The sequence below is a fragment of the Rhodamnia argentea genome, chromosome 1 (genome assembly GCF_020921035.1).
Source record: "Rhodamnia argentea isolate NSW1041297 chromosome 1, ASM2092103v1, whole genome shotgun sequence".
NCBI lineage: Eukaryota > Viridiplantae > Streptophyta > Magnoliopsida > Myrtales > Myrtaceae > Rhodamnia > Rhodamnia argentea.
Window position 1 is genome coordinate 28,729,817 of NC_063150.1, and position 21,693 is coordinate 28,751,509.

At 42.6% G+C, this 21,693-nt stretch overlaps 1 protein-coding gene, 1 long non-coding RNA gene and 1 pseudogene across 3 annotated transcripts; 2 read left to right on the plus strand and 1 right to left on the minus strand.

Annotated features, from left to right (window-relative positions):
* The first annotated feature begins 4,667 nt into the window (after positions 1–4,667).
* On the plus strand, positions 4,668–7,298 carry LOC115747793 (acidic leucine-rich nuclear phosphoprotein 32-related protein 1-like). 2 transcript variants are annotated; one of them, XM_030684085.2, is made up of 3 exons: positions 4,668–5,158; positions 5,333–5,542; positions 6,683–7,298. In XM_030684085.2, exons 1-3 carry the CDS (start codon positions 4,901–4,903, stop codon positions 6,995–6,997), a joined length of 783 nt encoding a protein of 260 aa, XP_030539945.1. In that variant the 5' UTR covers positions 4,668–4,900; the 3' UTR covers positions 6,998–7,298. The 2 variants fall into 2 exon arrangements, with proteins under 2 accessions (XP_030539945.1, XP_030539944.1); XM_030684084.2 differs by having other exon boundaries at positions 4,670–5,542.
* On the minus strand, positions 5,544–6,044 carry LOC115747795. Its single transcript, XR_004016155.2, has 2 exons — positions 5,743–6,044; positions 5,544–5,664 (listed from the first exon to the last, which is right to left on the minus strand). It is a non-coding gene; the product is annotated as an uncharacterized LOC115747795 (long non-coding RNA).
* Positions 7,299–13,011: 5,713 nt separating the features above from the next.
* On the plus strand, positions 13,012–20,829 carry LOC115747742 (annotated as a pseudogene).
* The last annotated feature ends 864 nt before the right edge of the window (positions 20,830–21,693 follow it).

Sequence of the window (21,693 nt, forward strand, 5' to 3'; positions counted from 1 at the left end):
GCTAGTGGAGTTTGTTTTTGGAGGAGACGATGATGCTGATGACGTTTTGAGAGAGGATTGCAAGGAAACGAACTCTGTCGGTGGAGAATCGATCCTTTAAATCGAGGTTGAGATTGCTTCCTCCGATGGAAGAAATGGATTAGGGTTTGATAATTTCTATCTTGATGGCCATGTCCTTTTAAGACTTACGACAGCACCATTTAAAGACAACGCTCCTATAGTGACGATAGCGAGGCTTTAACGAGGTGCTCCGGCCACATGGCGCCTCGTGATCTCTCTCCATCCGCTACTCCATTTGGCAATTTTATAACTTTAGGACAATCCCACCAGTATGGACAAGAAAGCTCAAGAGTTGTCCACCCTTGACTTAGACAATTTTTTGTTTACAAAATTTGTGTAAAAAGTTACCTACCTATGATATCACTGCTAATTTAATTATTAATATTTTAATTTAATCAATTTAGTTCTAAATCTTTTGACGATTTATCAATTTGATTTTTCCGATCAATTTTGATCGAAAATTGCAGACGTGGACAATTTTTTGCATTTTTTTCCCCTCTTGTCCTTTTATCTTCTCTCTTCTTTTATGTTTCTTCTTATTCCTATTTTCCTTTGCCAATGAACGGCCACAGGCGAGAGCCGCCGAGGCCTAGCGACCGACAGAGAGAAATAAGAAAAACAAAAAACGTAAAACGAAAGAACATATAAGGAAAAGAAAGAAAAATTTGGAAAATTTACAAAAATCGTCCTCATCAGCAGCGATTTTGCCATACGGATGGTTGACGCTTACTAGAATGCTACAACGGCGATTCCGATCAAAATTAGCCGAAAAGACCGCATTAAATAATCGTCAGAATGCTTAGAACTAAATTGATTGAATTACAAAAATTCATGACCTAAATTGACAATCATACTATAAATTTACGACATTTTTTTTTTTTGGACAATTCTCTCGGATAGCAAATGTTTGTTCGCCACATGCTTCAAAGAGAGAGGGGGCGCAGCTCGATCTTACGTGGCAGTGACAAGCAAAGCAACAAAGCCTCGCCCTCCTCTTAGACAACCTTACAGCCGTCGAAAGAGCAACACCGACCCCACTCGTGGAGGCCCAGCTGTTGAACGGAGCACGAGCTCACCGAGACCGTCGACGAGACCCTGCTCGACGGAAATCGAACGATTCCTTCGTTAGATTCTCAGGACAGTGAATGGAGGCATCGATGGGAAGCAGAGGCTGAGGATCTCCCTCCCTGATCATGCGCCAATTCTTGCAACCGGAATTTCACATCGATTGGCGACGGCGAAACCTTTCGATTTTCGATCCGTTGGATCCGAATTAAAACCCAATCGAACACCGCACAATCCCGGAAACCGTGAATCGCACAAACGGATTCCGCGACGAATCTTTCTCGTTCACAAATTTAATCGAACATCTAAGCGACACTGCGACGGGAACTATGAGTTCTAAGGCTCGCACAGTCTCAACCAAATCATACGGCCAATTCGATGGTACACGAGCAGAATTCTCCATGAAAATTTTTAGATTCACCAGTACAAAAAATTCATTTCACAGCCACACAGCATATACACGGGCGCGCGCGCGCAATGGCGAAACGAACAAATTCTCACGGAGGACGGGGGGAGGGAGCGCAGATTGTCAGAGAGTGCATCCGCAGAAGACGAAGAAGCAGCAGAGCATCGCGGCCAGGGCTAGGGACTCCAGCACCGTGATGACCGTCCACAGCACGTCGTCCACGACGAAGTCGAACAGCCGGAAGCCCCCCGCCGTGAGCTGCGAGAGGTCGAATTCCGGCCACCGGAAGCCCGCCGTCGACCACCGGAAGATAGTCGTCGGCAGCGAGAAGTCGAATTCCGGCCATCGGAAGGCCGCCATCGACCACCGCGCGCACATCGGGGGCTGGAGATCCCGTCGGTCGCTGCTGATTCCCCCGCTCTTCTTTATTTTCTCTCTCTCCGAGTGTTTGGTGAGGGAGGTAGATATGGAGCTATTAAAGGATTTGCGAATTTATCGGGGACTGAATAAGAAATGACTTCAGAAATATTGGGGAGGAAAATAAAAATAAATAAAACATCTTTTTTTGGGGTTAACGGGTGTGGTTCTATCCATCTGGAACACGTGTTCAAGACCATTGACCAAACAATTTAGGTGGGGGCTAATTGAAAATTAGTTCGAGGAACTAATTTTTTTTTTCCGGGTGGATAAGTAATATTCATATAAATACTTTAGAAAATTGACCATGGAATATTTGCAAAGATAAATTAGGACGCGCATGAAAACACTTGTGGAGTAAAATTTGGAATAGAAATTCATTTGCTAACGCAAATTCGAAGTAGAAATTCGTCCTGGTTACGTAAATTCATTTTTCAACTTTTGAAGTTTTTTTTTTTTCCGCTCAAGAAGTAATTTCGAAGCTACTTGAAAAAGTAAAATCTCCAAAAATAGAAAAAATCATCTTTTGCTCGAAAGTAGGAGTAGAAAAATCAACTTGAAACTGTTGCCATGTGCGCCCTTATTCGCATAACAAATGCGAGGGGAAAAGGTGGACGGAAAGTGCAAAAATGGGTGTCGAGATTTAGTTCAAATAAGTTGGAATTTCGATCAATTTGCAAATATTGGATCGCTCCTTCTGACCTCTTAGGCAAACTAACCAAAAAGCAAAAACAAATGAATAAACAAATGAAGTGGTTAACGTTATGTTAATCATATTTCAGTTCGCTAACACACGCTAATCGTTTGATAAGTGGATTAAGGCGTGGGTTAGGATAACGACTTCGTGTTGACGAAAGTGGGGTTCGAGCCTTTTGTCGTGTAGGGCTCTTCTTTCTTGACGTGAGAGAGTTTCTTCATCTTTTCCAATTCCACCTTTGCCCCCCTTCGTCGGGAAGTTTCTCCTCGAGATCCCCGCCCCCCCCCCCAGCCCTCGGAGCCAAATCCCACGTCGTTTTCGTCCTCGCTCTGTCTCTGGAGCCTTCGCGTCATGCGTGCTGGCACGAGGCTGCATGTACGTTGATGGAGACTCAATTGCCCACGCAACTCAACTTTTGAGTGCACAAAAACTCAAAGAAATGTTTGAATTGTTGATGATTGCATGTGACTTTGAGGGCACCACTTTCCTTGTAGGGAGAGACACGAGAAGGTCAAATCGATCCGATGCTGTGAATGTGAAGGAGGAGAGCTCATCCGAAGGGCCGCGAGAGCCCTCGAGTTGGGCCCGGCTTGGTGTCGGCCATGCCGATGAAAAATTACCACCAGAGAAGTCTCATACGGCCAAGCCGGGCTTTGGAACTAAGGGTGCGTTTGGTTAAGACTTTAGAAATTAGCTTTGAGCCTCCAAATCCCTGTGAAGAAATATGTGTCATTTTTTTTGGGGACCATTTCGGTGAAATGCTGGCCTCGGCCCCATGGAGAAAATATGTGGTAACTTTTTTTTGGGACCCTAAGGTGAAAGTCAAAGGAAGGCCCCGACCTGTCTTGGGCACTTTAGCATATGCGGAAGGCTATCCTAAGGGTTAAATTTTTTTTTTTTCCCTTCCAAAACTGCTCTCAAACACTTCTTTTAGTTTTTGATTTTGCCATCATTGTTACTGTTTATCTTCTTTGTGCAAGGGTGGCCAGCGAGATCACGTGTACCAAGCGATCATCACATGTGGTCGAGTGACCTCAGGTAGCTTTGTTAGGGTCGTGAGACCACAGGCAGCTCTCGTGGGTCACGCGACCCAGGTGAGGACCGCCTGAGGTCGCGTAACCTTAGGGAGGGCAATCTAGATCACACAGGCCTCGGCGGGGTTGCATGACCCCAGGGCCCTCGTTGGGTGTCGCCCGGGGCCACTTGAGATAGTGCCACCTCAAATGATGGTCATTGGCGCCAGATCTGCCTCATTGACGGCCTAAGCCCCTTGTTGCCGGCAAAGAGTTGAGATTTTCCTAATAGAACATCATCGAAAAACGCAACCAAAATCCTTTGCAAGAAGAATTTTGCCAAACAATATTGAATGCAAAGTTCTTTTGCAAATGACTTTTTACCAAACACAATTGCATTTTGAAAAACCAATTTAATCCAAAGATATTTGCATCTTCTCAAATACTTTCCCCCAAAGCTGAAATAAACACACCATAAATCTTCGGTTCCAGAGTAGATCTAACCGGTCAGGCTTACGAGCCGCCGGGACCCATGATTAGGAAAATCAGAAACCCCCGAGATTTATCAATGTCTACTAAAGTAATGGTAGGATTGAGCAAACCCAATTGATCGAAGGACGAACTTGCGATTGGTGCCTGTTTCCTCCAAGGGCTAGGCGCGCCGATGCCGTGAACCGCGGATGATCACAGTCGTCGAATGATGCGGATCGCCAAATGAATGGTTGAGATTCATGGGGTGCACTGCCTCAGGGCAACTAATTCGGCCCAAAACCCCAAAACCAAAGGAATGCTTGGGCTGGATCACCGTCCCATGGGCCTATGAACGGTCCAGATGAACCACGCCCTATCCAACGGCGTGAGTAAACCCTAGAGGCTAGACCAGACGTGCCCACCAAGACGAGAGAGGCCCCCGGATCGCCACGTGACAAGCACGTGACACAAAGAGGCAAATCGAGAGACGCGTCTACTAAAAAGTAAAGCGCGCCTCAGTGCCCGAAGGAAAAACAAATCCCCCAACCCACACCGTCCGATCCATCGCCACGTCACCGATCCGGACCAACGCGGATCCAACGGCTCAGATCGGCGTTGCAGAGCTACCCCGCTCGAGAACAATCGAAGAAGCTGCTCGCCCAGAATTTTTTTTTCCATTTTCTCGAAATTTTCTGTTCGTTTTTTGTTTGGAATCAAGCCGAGAAATCATCGCAATCTCGTTTTGGCGAGCACGAGGTTGTGATTGCGACGATGAATTCCGACGAGGAGGACGAGATCGAGTTCGAAGAGGATGAGAAAGTTAGGGTTGGGAAGGAAGACGGCGTCCCCGCCGTCGAGGCCGACGACGACGAGGATGAAGAAGAAGAAGACGGCGTGCAAAGTCAGGAGGAAGCGAACGGCGGAATAGACGGACGCAACGGCGTACGTGTCAAGGACGACGGCGAGGAAGAGGAGGACGATGAGGACGATGACGATGATGATGACGAGGACGATGACGAGGACGACGATGTGCAGGAGATCGTGGACATGAGGTCCGACGAGCCGGTGATTGAGACCCGAGAGGATAACGAAGTTATCGTGTTGAAGGAAGACGACGAGGATGAAGATGATGACGATGAGGAGGAGGAGGAAGATGGAGTGCAGAGCCAGGAGGAAGAGAATGGCGATGAAGACGAGAACGAGGAGGAGGAGGACGACGACGGCGATGACGAGGACGACGATGTGCAGGAGGTTCTGCAGTCGTCTCGTGGGCCTCCGCCGGTTTATTCCGTAGACGACGACGAGAACGACGATGTCGACGAGGAAGGCGAAGGCGACGGCAACGGCAGCGACGATGACGACGACGACGACCAGGACGAGGATGAGAGCGACGATGAAGAAGCCGAAGAGGAGGTAAGAAACCACAGGAATCAAAATCTCAGGCAAAATCCCTTCTCTTTTCAAGATTCGTGCTGATTTTTGAGAAACTGAAAGCTAAAATCTAGCGATACTTACTGCGCAAGATCCGGTGCTTCCTGAAACTACAAAACTGTGATTGAAGAGATTGAAACTGCCATGTCCGTTTCCGATCTAGAGAAGGGTTTTTCTGTTACCTCAAATAGTGAACAAGATACGGACTTGGGTTTTCCTTCTGATTTGACCAACTGGGTTCGGGTTTTTCTCCAGATCTAGACGACGATCGGGGATCGGCTCTTGAATTCTGATGCCCCTTGTGCGTGTTGCTTGATGTTTTCTTGATATGCTCCTTTCTGGGTGTTCGTAAAATTCGTCGGTCTGGTCTCTTGTTTGTGTCGTTGAGTGGTAGACGAGATACATGTCTTCAGTTTTTCACTCCCCTCTTTTCTTGGGGGTACCTTTTGTTTGATGAAAGAATCGGGATTCGTTATTCTCCTTTGTGCCAAATGTTATTGGTGATGAGTGCTAACTATTGACACGAGTGAATTGGGATGTGTTGTCACATGTGTGGTTTGTTGTCGTTGCTAAATGAGTTCTTACGCAGATGTTGTGGGTTTGATTGTTGAATTTAACATTGGTCATATCATATGGTGGTGTATCATCTTTTTGTCTTGTTTTCTGTTGCGGTACCGTTGAACTATGTTGTCTCCTTTGCTTCAAGATAGGTGTAACTTGTTATTACATGTTCATGACATCAAACATAAATGTTACATGTACACATGTTGCTCCGATAGAACCTATAGTTGCTTGGAGATGGAAAGCGCCTGAATTTACGTTTCTACCCAGAGTATGCACAGTCCCTTTTTTTTCTGTTAAAGTTTGTATTTTTATTGTTTATTATGAACCTAATGCAGGGTCGTTGCTTTAGGCATTAAGGGTAAAGGGACCCCCCATCCCCAAAAGAACCCCAACCCCAATGGCTTCAGTTCTCGATTCTATGTCATCTCATCCAATTAATTTTATCTTGTTTCATGATCTTCGTGAAAGCCTCTGTTTCTTTGGCCTGTGATCTTATTGAACTGCCATCTCTACGAGTCCTAAAAGATATCTTTAAGAATCTTGCGAATGGAACTGCAGGAGGATAGCGGAGCACAGTATGTGGTTCGTCCCCTCAGTCGCGTCGCCGAGGACGTGGACGAGGACGAAGACAACAGCGACTACCTGGAGCAACACGAGAATGGGTTGGAGCAGGAAGAAGACATTGAGGAAGATGATGAGGCGGAGGATGAGGAAGATGGGGTGGAGGAAGAGGAGGAGGTGGATGAAGACGGCGGTGGGAAGGTGGAGGATCCACCAACAAAGAGGAAGAGGGCAGATAGAGATGAGGAGGATGATGATGATGAGGATTCTGAGGACAGTGACGTAGATGAAGAGAGACCTCCCAAGAGATGAGGCCCCGGCCCAGTTCCTTGTGATGGGTCTTGAGTCCATTAGGATTTGATACATCTGTCTCCCTCCCTATCTCTCTGGGGTTAAAACTGTGACATTTTGCTGGTGCTACATATAATGTTTAGGGTAGATAAAAAAAGAACTATTTTTTTTTTCAATCTTTTCTGTTTGCATAGGTTATGTGGAGGTGATTGTGGGAAAGAAGATGGTTTAGATCCTTCCTTGTCAAATTTGATTGTAGATGACAAGGTGTTGAAGATTTTCCAATTTTTGCAGTTTGGTGCAATTGCAACCCGTCTCTTTCCGTGGCGCTCTGTTGGACGATGCAAGTTTTGCCCATTTGGTCTAAGGTCTAGAGTTGTATTTCTGAGCTGTCTTTTTTCTTTATGCCCCTCGATGATTCCTGTCGACCGCGCGGGAAAATTACAGATTTCCCCGCTTCTTTCTGTCTAGTTTTCATTTGAGTCCCTCCCTCAAGTCTGGCGATTTTTACCTCGTTGGCTCAATTTCTCTTTTAAGCCCTGCCTATTTTCTTATATTCACCACGGTAAACCTTTGAATTCCGATTGAGCGTGCGATTTAGGAATAACACGTGCGGAGCTTGACACCTCGTGCTTATTTGAGACCAGCCGAGGCGCCACCGCCCATCGGAGATTGCGATAATCAACCTCTGCCGTATCAACTGTTGTTTAGCATCCTCATGCTCAGATGAGTCTTTCTCTATTATGCGCGAGCATGAGTCCATATTCTGACGCGGAGGATGAAGTGTTAGGAATTTTAACGGGAGAACTATATTGAGTGAATTTTAAAAAGTTAAGAATTAGATTTTAAAAAAAAAGTTCAAAATTAAAAATAATTTAAGGGGCCACACACGGCATTGCCTCCCGAAAATAAAAACAAAACTCTACCTTAGCACCAAGATATATCGAAAAGAAACTAATTACTTTTTGTAAAACTTTTTTTTGGTCATTTTTTTTTCCTAAAACTTCACCGCACTCTTTCTCTTTTCTCTCACGCTCTTCCCTTTGAGACTGTTCTTTCGCCATGGACGTTTCATGGTTTCTTCCAAAACTTTCTGCGCTGGACTTTTATCTTCTTCTCGTGATCAACAAGCTCCATATGATCTTTGATAGGAGCATGCATAAATTGACTCACAAAGCTAATGGCATATGGAATGTCCAGTTGAGGGGTAGTAAGATAAATTAGCCAACCGACTAATCTTTGAAACTAGCCATAATCCTGGATAAGCTTTGAAAGTTTGGCTCCCTATTTTCATGTTTCCTTTAATAGATCCAATGCATAATTCCTTTGAAAGAGAAATAAGCTTTTATTGGAACTGACAATTTCAATTTCATGGAAGCATCGTAGCCGATCTAAATCCTAAATGTCGAACTTCCCATGCAAATATTTTTTTAAGGGTTTCGATTTCCTATGGATTATCACCTATGATGATAATGTCAAAATAGTACCACAATTCATTTAGAATTTTCTTAACAAATAGAGAATGGTCAGATTTATCCATTTCAAATCCAAATGGCACGAAGGTTGTACTCAACTTTCCATACCATGGTCGAGGCGATTGCTTGAGACCATAGATTGCCTTCTTGAGTTTGCAAACAAATCCTTGATTTTCCAAGGGGCAACTTGGACGGAGGTCCATGTAAACTTCTTCTTCAAGCTCTCCATGAAAGAATGCATATTTGGAATAGAGACCAACCACAATTGAAAACAATTGACATTAAACTCTACAGTACTCATCTTTACTACAAAAGCAAAGGTTTTTTTGTATACTCTATATGTTTGGGCATATCCCTTGACCATCAATCTAGCTTTATGCCTTTCAATTGAACCATCACTTTTGTCAAGAGCTTGGAGTTCCTCATCCATGACCTTTCTATCAACCAGCTGATTGTTACACGTCAAGAAAGTTTGTAGGCTCAACATTTGCATCTATAGTTGATAGAAAGGTACAATACTATGGAGGAGTGTGTTTATAACAAATGTAAGCCTTTAAGGGATAGGCCGTAGACGCTTGAAACATGACAAACTCTTGAAGTCGAGTTGAGGGCTGAGATGCTCGGGTTGATCAATGAACTGGAGCTATTTCCTAGACAGGATCAGGAACTAAAGCAGCTATGTCCTAATTAGGAATGTCTCTCCCATCTCTCTGATTCTCATCAATCACCAAATCATCATAAACAATCGGTAAGGGAGAAAATTTTATATCAAATCCATTGTAATCATAGTTGTTAGTATTGTCACCACTATTCTCGTACCTTGTCAAGCAACGCGGGGCAATACTTCAATGTTCCATCTCACATGCAATTCACGTGCAAGCAATGTCGGCCATTGTGGGGGTCAATACTTCAACACCCCTCTTACGTGCAATTCACATGTGAACCATGTCGAGCGATGTGAGACAACATTTCAACACCCCTCTCACACATGCAATTCGCATGCAAACACATGAAATTTAACTAAATTGTCTTACTGTCCCACAAGAAAAAGACAGAGCACAATAAGAGACTTTCAGGTCCCAAGCATCCACAAAGTCATGAAGAATAAATGCAAGTTGAGAAAATAAAAATGATCTCATTGTTGGGCCAGTCAAGTCAAGTCAAATTGTCGTGTATCACCATGCAAAGCATATTTTCCATATATTTGACGAACATGCTTCACGGATATAAAGAAAAGAGGTAGATTTGTATTACAGAATAGAGACCATGTGACCGTAAATGTTGCTTAATTCGATTTTCCTTATGAGAAAACCTCCTGCAGGGTGATTCCTTAAAGAAATTCCATCATAAGTGAAGAAGACAATCCGTAATTTTGTCCATCTTTGCATCACAAAGTTATTAAGTAGGCATCATTCAATCACTCCACATTCACCCAGACCACTGCATCACGGCGACAAAGTTTAACTTTAGCAAACAATAATTGCATAAGAACATTTTTAGTACAAACTAACCAAACTAGTTGACCAGTTGTCATGATGCACCATCGGCAAAAGTAGCTTCTCTCAAGGAAACAAAGGACAATGACGCAAATAAACCAAATGAGGCAATCGAAGGATTAAAAAAACATCACCAGCAAAAGTAAAGGGAAAGGCCGAATAGCCTCACGACAGCTCCGAATATCAAATCATCTTTCCCAATCTATGCATTTAAGTGAAAAATACTAGACTCAAAAATCAAAATCCATATATGGCAACTTTCTTTTGTTCGGGAAGCTGCGCCGATGGTCGTTGGATGCTATTCGGCAGTCGAAATCCCCTGTTCTCGGGTGTTGAGAACTGAAGAGGAAAAGAATCGAAAAAGACAAAGTGGGCAAGTGCCAAGAAGGCCACTTTCTTTGCATCTGTCGATGACCCTTCAATCGAGAGCAGAAGCTCTGTGAATAGCTCTAAATCTTTAGCTTACCTCCAACTTATGAATAGAAAGCTCAATGGACTAAAACTATGGACATAAGCATCAATCCACGCGCTTTGCAGATATTTCTTTGGAGGAAGTCTTCATGCCATCGATAACACTCCTAATCCATATGAGCAAGCAATTTCTATAATCGGCAGAACACCCTTTTGACCAATATGATGAACTACACCTTGTTTTAGGATTTGGTGATGCATCAACACATGATCAATCCGTCGTCAGATTTTGTCCTGATCAGCGCATCGATAAATGATGCCATTGACATTGTGGCTAGAACTAGAAGTAATCAAAAATATCATGTCCCTGTCATTATTGTAGATATACAAGTCCTGATTTATCTTCCTTGAAAATTCAGCACATAAGAACAAGCAACGATAGACTCCATTTTTTGATCATGTAGTTCTTTTTAAGACTAGAATATCTAAAAAAAAATGAATTTGTATGTGTGAGGAGCTAATTTACTCCCTGATAAAGTAAGTGTGAACGGACCGGCCAACGAGCAAAGTACTTAAAACTGAATGAATTAACTCAAATAGCTCATATACATTATTAACCATGTTTGAAAGTACAACCAAAAAGCTCCATTTGATGAGTGGAGAGAGACCACATGAATATAAAGAACATTTAAAAATCATTTTCGATCGATGTGGGATAATAATTCAATACCTCACCTTACGTGCAATTCATGTGCAAGCAATGTCGAGCGATGTGGGACAATACTTCAACACCTCTCTTATGTGCAATTCACGTGCAAGCCATGTCGAGCGATGGGGAACAATACTTCAACACTCCTCCCACGTGCAAGCCATGTTGAGCAATGCAAGAAAATACTTCAACACCCCTCTCACATGCAAGCCATGTGCAATTCACGTGCAAACACATGAAATTTGACTAATGGGATAGCACTAACTTTGATAACATTTAATGTGAAGATGAAAGAGATAAAGAAAAGAGAAGATGAACAAAAAATTTTCGTGGTTCGGTCAAACAAGAAAAAAGTTCCTTGGAAGCCTACATCCATCATTGAAATCCCCATATTTCTTTGGAATATTCATTCTACTTAGATAAAGAATTACTTAATCACTTGTGAACGAGATCATTTCATATTGACTTGTTCTTCTACTTTTATTGGCAGGTGATAGCTAGCCCTCAACCGCCTTTCTGACTTGTTCGGAAAGGCGGTTGATGTGGCAGCGAAACACCCGTGTCCGGGGCATTACCCCCCGAACCCCTGCATTTCTTGCGAGGGGTCACATGTCGTCGGATCATACTTTAGTTTCCCTAAGCTTACATGGGCGTGCCCGGTGCGAGAAACAAAGGTTCTCAAAGTATTCACCAACTCTAACATTAGAATGTCCATTGAGACTGTATATGTATGGAACTACATTGTGGAGATCTGATTCATGGATTTTCTTCCTGCGTTGAAAGTCATTTTTGTTTCTATAAAGAAAATTGCTTATTCATCTTCCGGGAAATAATTTTCGTAATGTTGTATGCCTGTTCTTGTGTAAAAGGAGTCGTTCTTGAGAATCCCATTTCCCGATTTATTTGCATGATGCTATCATCCATGTCAACTAAAGCAACCTACTTTTTGTTTGTATGTTCTCCTCTCCCGCTATGTGCTTCAAATGTCTACCTCCAATGTAATGATCCGGCAGATCCGAATGGCAAGTTATGTTTCTAGAGTCCATATTCATTTGCCTCTCCTATTGGTTTGGTCGTGAACAAAACTAGGAAACAGGCTAGAAGCAAAACCCCGTCGGTTATTTGGATCAAATCGAGAAAATATCAACTTGAACTTTGCTGACCATGAATCCTTGTTCATTTGCTTTGAATAAGGGATACACTTGAAGAATACTTCTTATTGTTTGTAGAGTTAGAAATGGCCATATGCCATTTGCCATAACTTTTGAGTCAAGCAATATGGTAGACAAGAACGAGAATGTCTTCTGACACAAAAATATTTATGAAAGTGCTTTCGATGCTCTCTTTTTTTTTTCAGCAAGTAAATGCACAAACTGTCTTGCATTCATATTTTTTTAAATATTTGAACAGCACATAATGTTGAGGAAGCAACTTAAGTTGAACTCACTATACCACTTGATCAAAGCTTCTATAACTTGGTTTGAAAGAGTTGAGAAAGTAAAATTAATATCGAGTTTGACAAACGTAGATCCGTAAGCATTGGGGTATTGTCATAAGGATGATTGCTGCTTCTCAAAGCATTGATAAGGCTAGACTTTCTGACTCCACTTAGACCTATAATCACATTCGTTTGATCTTTCAAGGTAAATGTGCTGGTTCACTTGTGCCATGACGTAAGACAACTAACGATAACATGCTCGCTTAACTAAGTAATGGTTATAACATGGACTAAACGTTTCGACAATGGGTGCAAAAATTCACATAACAATGCTAGCGAAATTATAAAAATTTCCTTCTCTCTTCGTCCCCTTTCCCGCCACAAAAAAAAAAAAAAAGAGAAAAAAAAATCTCAATGTATTCACATAAATAGAATAAATTTCGAATCGAAAAGAATTTTATTTATTTATCAGGAAAAATAACAAGCAAAAGGTAGAAGAAAAAGAAATGGTTCACTTCACCGCAGCTCACCAACCGGTGAAGTGTTTTGGGCAGGTCTTGGAGGGACCACCCATCGGGATCAGGTTATTAAAGAGAAGAGGAGGCCTCTCTTATGGACGTTCCTACGTGGGCGGATGCATAGTAGCTCTTACTTATTTTAGCAAACAATTTGCCCGAAATGGAAAGAAACCGAGGAAGAAGATAAAGACAATGAAGACTCAAGCGGGGCAAAAAAATGGAACAAGACAGAGACTCTGGACTATAAAAAAGCAAGAAGACGCGCTCTGCAGACGATCATTTACATCCACTCCACTGTGTGAGAACTTTTCAGAGAAAAACCACGTCCCACCCCCCCAAAAAAACCCAATCCTTGGTCATGGAGGCCACCCGCTTTCTCATGAGAGCGTGTGACAAAAGTCTAATACCTTCACCGAGGAGATTGCCAAGGGGGAACCCAAGTCCGAACCCGTTAACATATCCGGTTAGACCCACATTCACTCAAAAAGCTTAAGCAATGAGTTATGGGCCAACTATGATATATTAACTACTCAACACCACATCAATTATCCAATGTGGGACTTCTCTAACACAACTTACACATGCATTCTAACAATCTCCCCTCATGTGTGAGCTCTAGTGTTAGGTTTGCTCCCCCTTAATCCAAGCATCCTTCCGCACCAACTTATCTTAACGTAAATCTCCATCAATGCCCATCGGGCCCCGTATTGCTATACCACAATGCTTACCGACTTGGAAATCGAGTTGGCCACCGGATTCTTTTCTTGAGATATTTACCAAATATCGATACATATTGGAGGCCCACCAATCAACCATCGGCTCTGATACCATTTTATGAGAGCACGCAGCAGAAATCCGATACCTTTACCAGGGAGATCGCCAAGAGAGAGCCCAAGTCTGAGCCCGTTAACATATCTAGTTGGACCCACCTTCACTCAAAAAGTTTGAGCTAATGAATTATGGGCTAACTATGATATATTAATTGCTTAATACCATATTAATTATTCAATGTGAGACTTCTCTAGCACAACTCACACTTGCATCCTAACACTTTCTTCCGAAGCTCTCTGCCCTCCTCACCTTCTCCCTCCTCCTCGCCATGGCGGCTTTTGGTTCCGGCATCACAAAGGGCGCGGTCAAGGAGCGCTGCGGTGCTGTCCCAATGTAACCCACCCATAGGATAGGCTATCACTTCCTGCCTCCTCGGAATTGGATGAACGGTATGATTTCCCATGATTTTCGATTTGTAGAGATGTTACCCGCCTCTTCTTCGACCGAACCTAACTTATATTTCTGTTTGTTTGCTCTACTTCGAATCTTCACCTCGAATGCGATGATGTTGCGGATTCGAATAGTAAGTTATGTTTTTGGAATCCATGTTCATTTGCTTCTCCTATTGGTTAGGTTGTGCCTTTTTTAAAAATCCAAGGCAAATCATATATTAGCCCTAAGAATACTTCTTACTGTGTGTAGAGCTAGAAATGCCATCCGCCATTTACCAGAACTTCTGAGTCAAGCAAATAACCAATGTGGTAGACATGAACGATAATGTCTTTTGACATGTCAGCCGCACTATGAAATGATCCCACAAAGGAAGCAATTTTAAGTTGAATTCACTATACAACTTGATCAAAGCTTGTGTGGTTGATGATGTTAGATGGCTATCGGTATCGGTTGAGTTAAAAGAGTTGACAAGGTAAATTGATATTTACAGATCTGTGTTTGTCAAACATAGATCTATGAACCTTGAGGCATTATTACTAGTAGTTTGTTGATGTTAGTTGCTAAGATTGATTACATTTTGTTCACTATTCCACCATTTGGGGGGGGAGCTCGGATTCGTATTGAATTTGACAAACACAGATCCGTAAGCGTTGGGGTAATATACGTAGTTTGGTTATGTTAGTTGCTAAGATTGATTATGTTTTATTCACCGTGCAAGACCCATGCACTTCAATGGACTCTACCATCTATTCTACCAGTACAACCCCAAAGGGGCTAAGTGGGGTAACATAGTTTGGGCTCACTTGGTGTCCAAGGACCTCGTTAACCGGTAAGCCCTCCCTCTAGCCATCTACTCCACCAAGCTGTTCGACATTAACGGGTGTTGGTCCGAGTAGGCCACTGTCCTTCCGAGCAACAGCCTTGTCATCCTCTACGCCGGCCTCGACACCCATAAATGCCAGGTCCAGAACTACGCCGTCCCCGCTAATGCCTCGGATCCGAACATCCGGGAGTGGACCACGCTCAATGATAACCCTCTCATTGTCCCCGGGCCTAGCATCAATGCCGGCGAGTTTCGTGACCCGACCACCGTGTGGTTCAAGGGCGTGCACTGGAAGATCCTCGTTGAAAGCATTAGGAAGAATCGGGAGATGGCCTATTTATACGAGTACACTTCATCAAGTTGGTTGAAAGTTCTTTGATAACAATTTTTTCAAGCACGGGATCCGTCATGTACTGCTGATATTTACTCAAGATCTTGCTTGGGTCGATGATCGTTGATGAAATGAATTTTACTAAAAAGTGCATTCAGTTTGTCATTTCTTTTTCATATGAAGTGCTAAAAAGATAGTTTTCAAAATATTCAATGTTTGTGATGTGCCTTGAATATTGTTTTGTCTATCAACAAACTGTTATCTATTGCCATTGGAGGTGTCGAGGGGAGTAATTTGTATGCGATCGAAAGCTGTCAACTTATTTGATAGAGTGATCATTCATATATCATATTTCTAGATGTTACATGTTTTTATTTTTCATATGTTAGGTCAGAACTTGTATTTGAAATAGTTTAAGCAATTTATTTATTCAATTGTGCCATTATAGAGGGTGTGTTATGACTAGGTTAGTTTTTATCATTTGATAGCGACATGGTTATAACATGAAAATGTGAATTTCTTATGCGGGAGCAGGGATTTCATCCATTGGATCAAGGCAAAGCACCCGCTGCACTCGGTCCAACATTGGCATGTGGGAGTGCCCCGACTTCTTCCCAGTTTTGAAGAACAGCACTAACGGGCTAGACACGTCGGTATTTGGTAAGGGGGTGAAGCATGTGTTGAAGGTCAGCCTCAACCCGAGACGGCACGAGTATTGCACGATCGGTACATATCACACTGGTAAGGACAGATACGCACCCGATAACACCTCGGCCGATGGGTGGAGCGGGCTCGGGTATGACTACGTAAACTTCTATGTTTCCAAGACGTTCTTCGGCCCGGCTAAGAACCAAAGGATCTTGTGGGGTTGGGCCAATGAGTCCGATGTTGTCTCTAAGGAATGGGTTGGGATTTAGGTGATCAAGTAGATTTACTATTATCTTCTTTTTGAGGCTATTAATTATTTTTCTTGATTATCATTTCTCAAGAACTATTTAGTGTGAACAACACAAAAATGAATTTTAGTTATTCATTTTCTATTGCTTTGATGCGAGCCATTCTAAGGAAATATGGTTTGATAGCAATGGTAAATAACTATTGCAATGGCCCGTTGAAGAGCTACAAACTCTGCGTGTGACGATCTGATTTTCCTGTCATTTCGAGATTTTTGATTGTAAGATATCCGTTGAAGTATTTCAGTTATATCTCGCTCGGATCCGATCAATCGCCGGTTAACAAACCGAAGGAGAAAGGCTAACGCGTGACGAGATACGTGGACCTAGGAAATTCAATTCGAAAACCGCATTTTGACCATAAGGGTCGTTGAGGGAATATTTAGAGCCGAGGCTAATTTGAGAACGATTAAGGGATTCATTGCTAGTTTTATACAATTGGGACGCAGGTGATGCCGCATAACCAACATATGATTTGCGAATTTCCTTAAATCAATTTATGACGATCGCGGCCGTCGGGGCTAGTAATAGACCATTGCGATTTCATGACAACCAAGATAGCTGTGATTTGAATTTTCCTAAGTGTGATGAGAATCATAGAGTCAATACGCGTAATGTTCGCAAAAGCCGCCCGTTAGTTCGGGATAAATTGAAATTACGGACGACAAGAAATCGATCACGAAATGGGATCTTAGAAATGGATTTTGCCCCGGGAGCTTCAACCCTATTTTTATTAATCGGACAAGGGCATTATTGTCATTTGATTATTCCCTTTATATCAGCTGAAATTGGAGGGGCAAAATTGGAAGGAAAGTGTGATATTATGTGTACAATGCTAAATGTCATTAATTCATGGTGCTCAATTAATGAACTTGACACCTAAGAGAATTTGGGATGAGAATGAGTCATCTTCTCTTTCTTTCTTTTGGATACTTACGTTCAAGAATAGAACAACACCACCATCACCTCCATTTTCTCCTTCCTTCACTCCCTCACGCACAGAAACAATCCGCCCCAACCAGGTTCGATCGCCAACTTCCAGGCCGTCCAACTTTTCAACCGTCGACAACCAACCGGTGAGCCACCTACCACTGCGAAGATCATCCTGTTGTCGAACTTTTCCAGGTGAAAGTGCACCGTTTGAGCCACTGTGAAATTCAGGGCGGCCAATCTCCCGCGAGTCGCCGGAAACCGACTCAACCGGAGGTAGGCTGCTGTTGGTATGTTATTGGACCACCAAATGGACGAATTTTGAGCTCAAATTTTGGTGACGTTTAGTAGACATGTATATGATGTTGCTGTAAATTTTTAGGCAAAAATGAATGATATCTTGACCTTGAACCACTGTTGTGTTCAAAGGAGCATAAACTGTCCAATGGCGGATTAGAAGGAATTAACGCCAAACGAAGACTAATCGGTGTCGCCTTGAGCAAAATTTTCGGTGAGGCCCCTTAATACATAGACCTTGGTGTTAGCAAGGATATTGATGGATAAATTGAAGGATTAGGTTGAGTTGTTGACTGTTTGAGCTGGATTGAAACAGAACAGGGGGTACCCTATTTCGGTTCTGTTCTTACCGAGTTAGAGGGGGCTGTTTGTGATTGAATTGAGATTTAATTTGATCCTTGAGGCATGTTAGGGTGTGGAGTGATATGTTGAGGAAGTGTATGATCGATGATTTGGTATTTAGGCGGAGGAATATTGATGAATTGATTGATTTTCTCTAGGCTGCTTGCTGCCCTATTTTGAAATTGTGGGAGCCGAGATGTTTAAGGGCTAGGAAAGAAGTGTTTTGCTGATTAAGCTTAAGGTAAGAAAGTTCTTATGTCTTGGCTAGAACGATTGGGCTCAATTGGGTGAATACGATGAGGATTATGCAAATTTTGGTGAGTTACGGTGATGTTGTTTGATATATGATCTCGTGTTGTGCCAATTGCTTAAAGACTCATTGAATAGCCTTGATATGTATTGATTGCCTTTTGTTTGTTGAAAATTTATGTTCTCGCATGCCTTTTATTGTTAACTCTATGTGTGAGCTATATTTGAACTTGAAGTCATGATTATGGTGAATTGCTGGCATGCTTGAGAAATTGTGGTACCACGATGCGTAAAGACGCGGGGTGGAAATGACCAACGTCCCGATGCGTAAGTGACGCGGGACGGAAATTATGATGTATCGACATAAGCATGAGATGATTTTGAAAACCCGAGGCATTTTACATGGGTTTTATCGATGAGATGGTCGCGTGCGTAAGTACGCGGACCAAGCCCGAGGCGTTTCACACGCGGGCTTGAATCGAATGAAGGTGGAAAGAAAGAAAGGCGTGGCTTGGTTTCGTTATGTGCACCTGTCTTAAGTAAAGGGATGAGATATATTGCCATGATTGAGTAATTGATACTTATCGTTATACATGTACTTTGTATGGTTGTTGTATGCATCACGTTACTGTGCACATTGAGCTTATGTTGTTTTTATCTGAATGAACTGTCGGTCTAACCTAGGGATAAGACTTGCCTTAGCGAGATGTAAATCTCACCCCGTCGTGGGACCTTTCTTTTTCGGACCCTAGAAATTGAAGATGTTGCCTGTCCGATTGGGTGAACCCCAAAAAATGACTAGGTATATTGAGGAGTTTCCTGAAGGAGGAGATATAGTATATCTTAAAAGGACGACCGTGGTTTAGGTAGATGAGCTCGAAGCATCTTATAAGCCTCATAGGTTCAAGACATGGTTCCGTAGAGTAAATGATGTCGTATTTGAATAGTTAAGGCCCCAAGAAGTGCCAGAAGGGGTTATACCTTCTTGGTGCCACACTACCAGGGATGAGATAGAAGTTGAAGCGTCCACCGTAGGTTCAAGGAATATACCCGAAAAAGAACCAGTGGGAGAGGAGAATATAGAAGTAATAGGGATTTCGGATTTAGAGGATGACGAGATGGACGAGGATTCAATCGAAGTGCGGTTGGAGTCTTTCTCTGAGTATGATCCCGACGAGGACGCGAATCAAGTTGAGGACATTAGTACTTTCTAGAGTCTCCGTTGTTGGTTGACTTTGATGCTACTTTTTGTTGGAGACGGTGTTAGGTTAGGGCTTGGTGGCTTCATTTTTGGTTTGCCGTCTTGTCTCTTTGACCTCGGTTGTGTATATTGTTAGTTTTTTTTTTGTATCGTTTGTACGGACCTGTATTTATTTATTTATTTGTATTTTTTTATGGATAAAGTCTTTTAGTTTCCGCGCATCTCATTAAGTGGATGTATTGAGACGATGGACTGGAGTTGAGTTTATTTTCTTTCATTTTTCGCTTGCAAGTTTCATTTCATTCGCCGTACATGAAGAGCATCCTGGGATAGTACTTACGGCGTGTTATGGATGTACGTGCTCGTAAGGGAAGCGGGGCGTTACACTGCGGGGACGAAAAATTCACATGAGTAGTGTCAAGCTTAATAATGATGAACATGTCCAGATTAAGGGAATCATAGCTACTCAGGTTCGTATATTTTCTCTGCGATCTTTAGTCCGGTGCGCCAAATTTTGATTGAAGAAAGCTCCCACAATTTTATATTGTCATTTTGAATGTTCACAGGCTGATGTAGATGTTGTGTTCTCGTTCTCAAGCCTAGACGGGGCTAAGCAATTCAATTCAAGTTAGATGAATGCGCAAGACCTCTGCGGCTAGGAGGGGTCGGGAGTTCCGGGCATAGTCGGGCCTTTCGGGCTCTTGACTCTAGCCTCCGAGGACCTGCAAGAGTTCACCCGTCTTTTTTAGGATCTTCGGAGCAGAAGATCATAACAAGCACAAAGTCCTCTTGTGCTCTGATGCAAGGAGGTTTGTCATAATCAACTTCATCTTATTCGATTTTTCTGGTTCATAATAAGCTTCTTGATAGACTAATTTTGTGATTACATCTTTAATTCCTTTTTTTTGGGTTTAAATGTAGCTTGTCTCGAGAATCAGGTATCTATAAACCATCCTTTGCCAGCTTTGTGGACGTAGATTTGAGTGGTTGGAAGATTTCTCTCGGGAGCTTGGTAAGCGATGCGCGATCCATCATCAATCCTTAACCCAATTCTTGTTTCAGTTGGAGGGTCGATTACAAAATTGCCACAATAAGACGGAATTTAGCAAATGCACGTCCATTCAATTGTATACAAAATTGTAATGTTTGATGTGAATGTCCGGATCGATCATTCCGTGGTGGAGAGCTTCGAGGCTGGGGGCAAGATATGTATTACATCTAGGGTGTACCCAACTCTCGCATTGTTCGATGACGCCCGTCTCTTCGCCTTCAACAATGGGACTCGGACGATCATGGTCGAGACACTTGATGCCCGGAGCATGAACGGTGCCATGATGAACCCAATACTTGAGTAGAGCAAAAACTTGAGTCTGTCTCGGGCTCTAGCAACATTAGGGAAATGAGGGGTCTTTGTTTATGTCGATGTAAATAATGAGAGCTTAACACTACTCCTAGTACTCAATTCCAGTTCACCCGCGTTTCAAAATTGTGAGAGGAAATTTCTTTTGGCCACTTGTCAGCAGTACATGTACAACTTACAATTAGCTTCCATTAGCATTCAATAGTACTAAGGTTTAGATGATCCTATAGAAAAAATTTTGGTGCCCGACCATGGCTACATTCCAAAAGCACTTCAAGACCAAAGAGAAGGACATCTCAACTTTTCGCGGGATTCCCGAATCGATTGTTGCTCCGAATAGTTCAATTTCGATATACTCTTTTAGGGTACAGAAAGTGGGCGAGTTGTGAAGAGATTGACCGCATGATATGGTATTACTATTGCTTGTTCAACTTGTGACTATTGACTAAAAGTTTTTCAATTCTAATTTCTCTAGTTACATGGCTATTGCAAGGTAAATGACTAGGCTATATTATGACTTCTAATGGATGCGGCTTCCATTATTGTAGCCGATAACGTGTGAAAGGGACTCTCGGGAGCTAATGAAAGCTATTAAATTCCAAGTGATTAACATTTAATCAGAACAAGGTGCGGTGGCGTGGATTAGGAATGAGCTGAAGTTCGAGTACCTTGCATTGGTGATGAGCACTACCGCCTTCGGCCATCATTCATGGATATTATTGACCACCATCCATTACACACTCATACATCCGTTCAAAATAAAACAGGCAATAAAGGTCATACGAACCAATCAAGGAATTTGGTTTGGGAAGTTGATTTTCCCATGGATTTTGATTAACCCAACCGCCTTATAAGAAAATTAGCTATTTATTGATTAAAGTTAACAATTATTAACCCCAAGTTAACATTGTTAATCACTAATTAAGTTCTAATGACCATTCTAATCTACCCTTCGATGAA

Coding starts and splice junctions, on each gene's coding strand:
- LOC115747793 (XM_030684084.2), top strand. CDS start 4,901: ATGAATTCCGACGAGGAGGACGAGATCGAGTTCGAAGAGGATGAGAAA. Junction 5,543..6,682: donor ATGAAGAAGCCGAAGAGGAG/GTAAGAAACCAC, acceptor ATGGAACTGCAG/GAGGATAGCGGAGCACAGTA.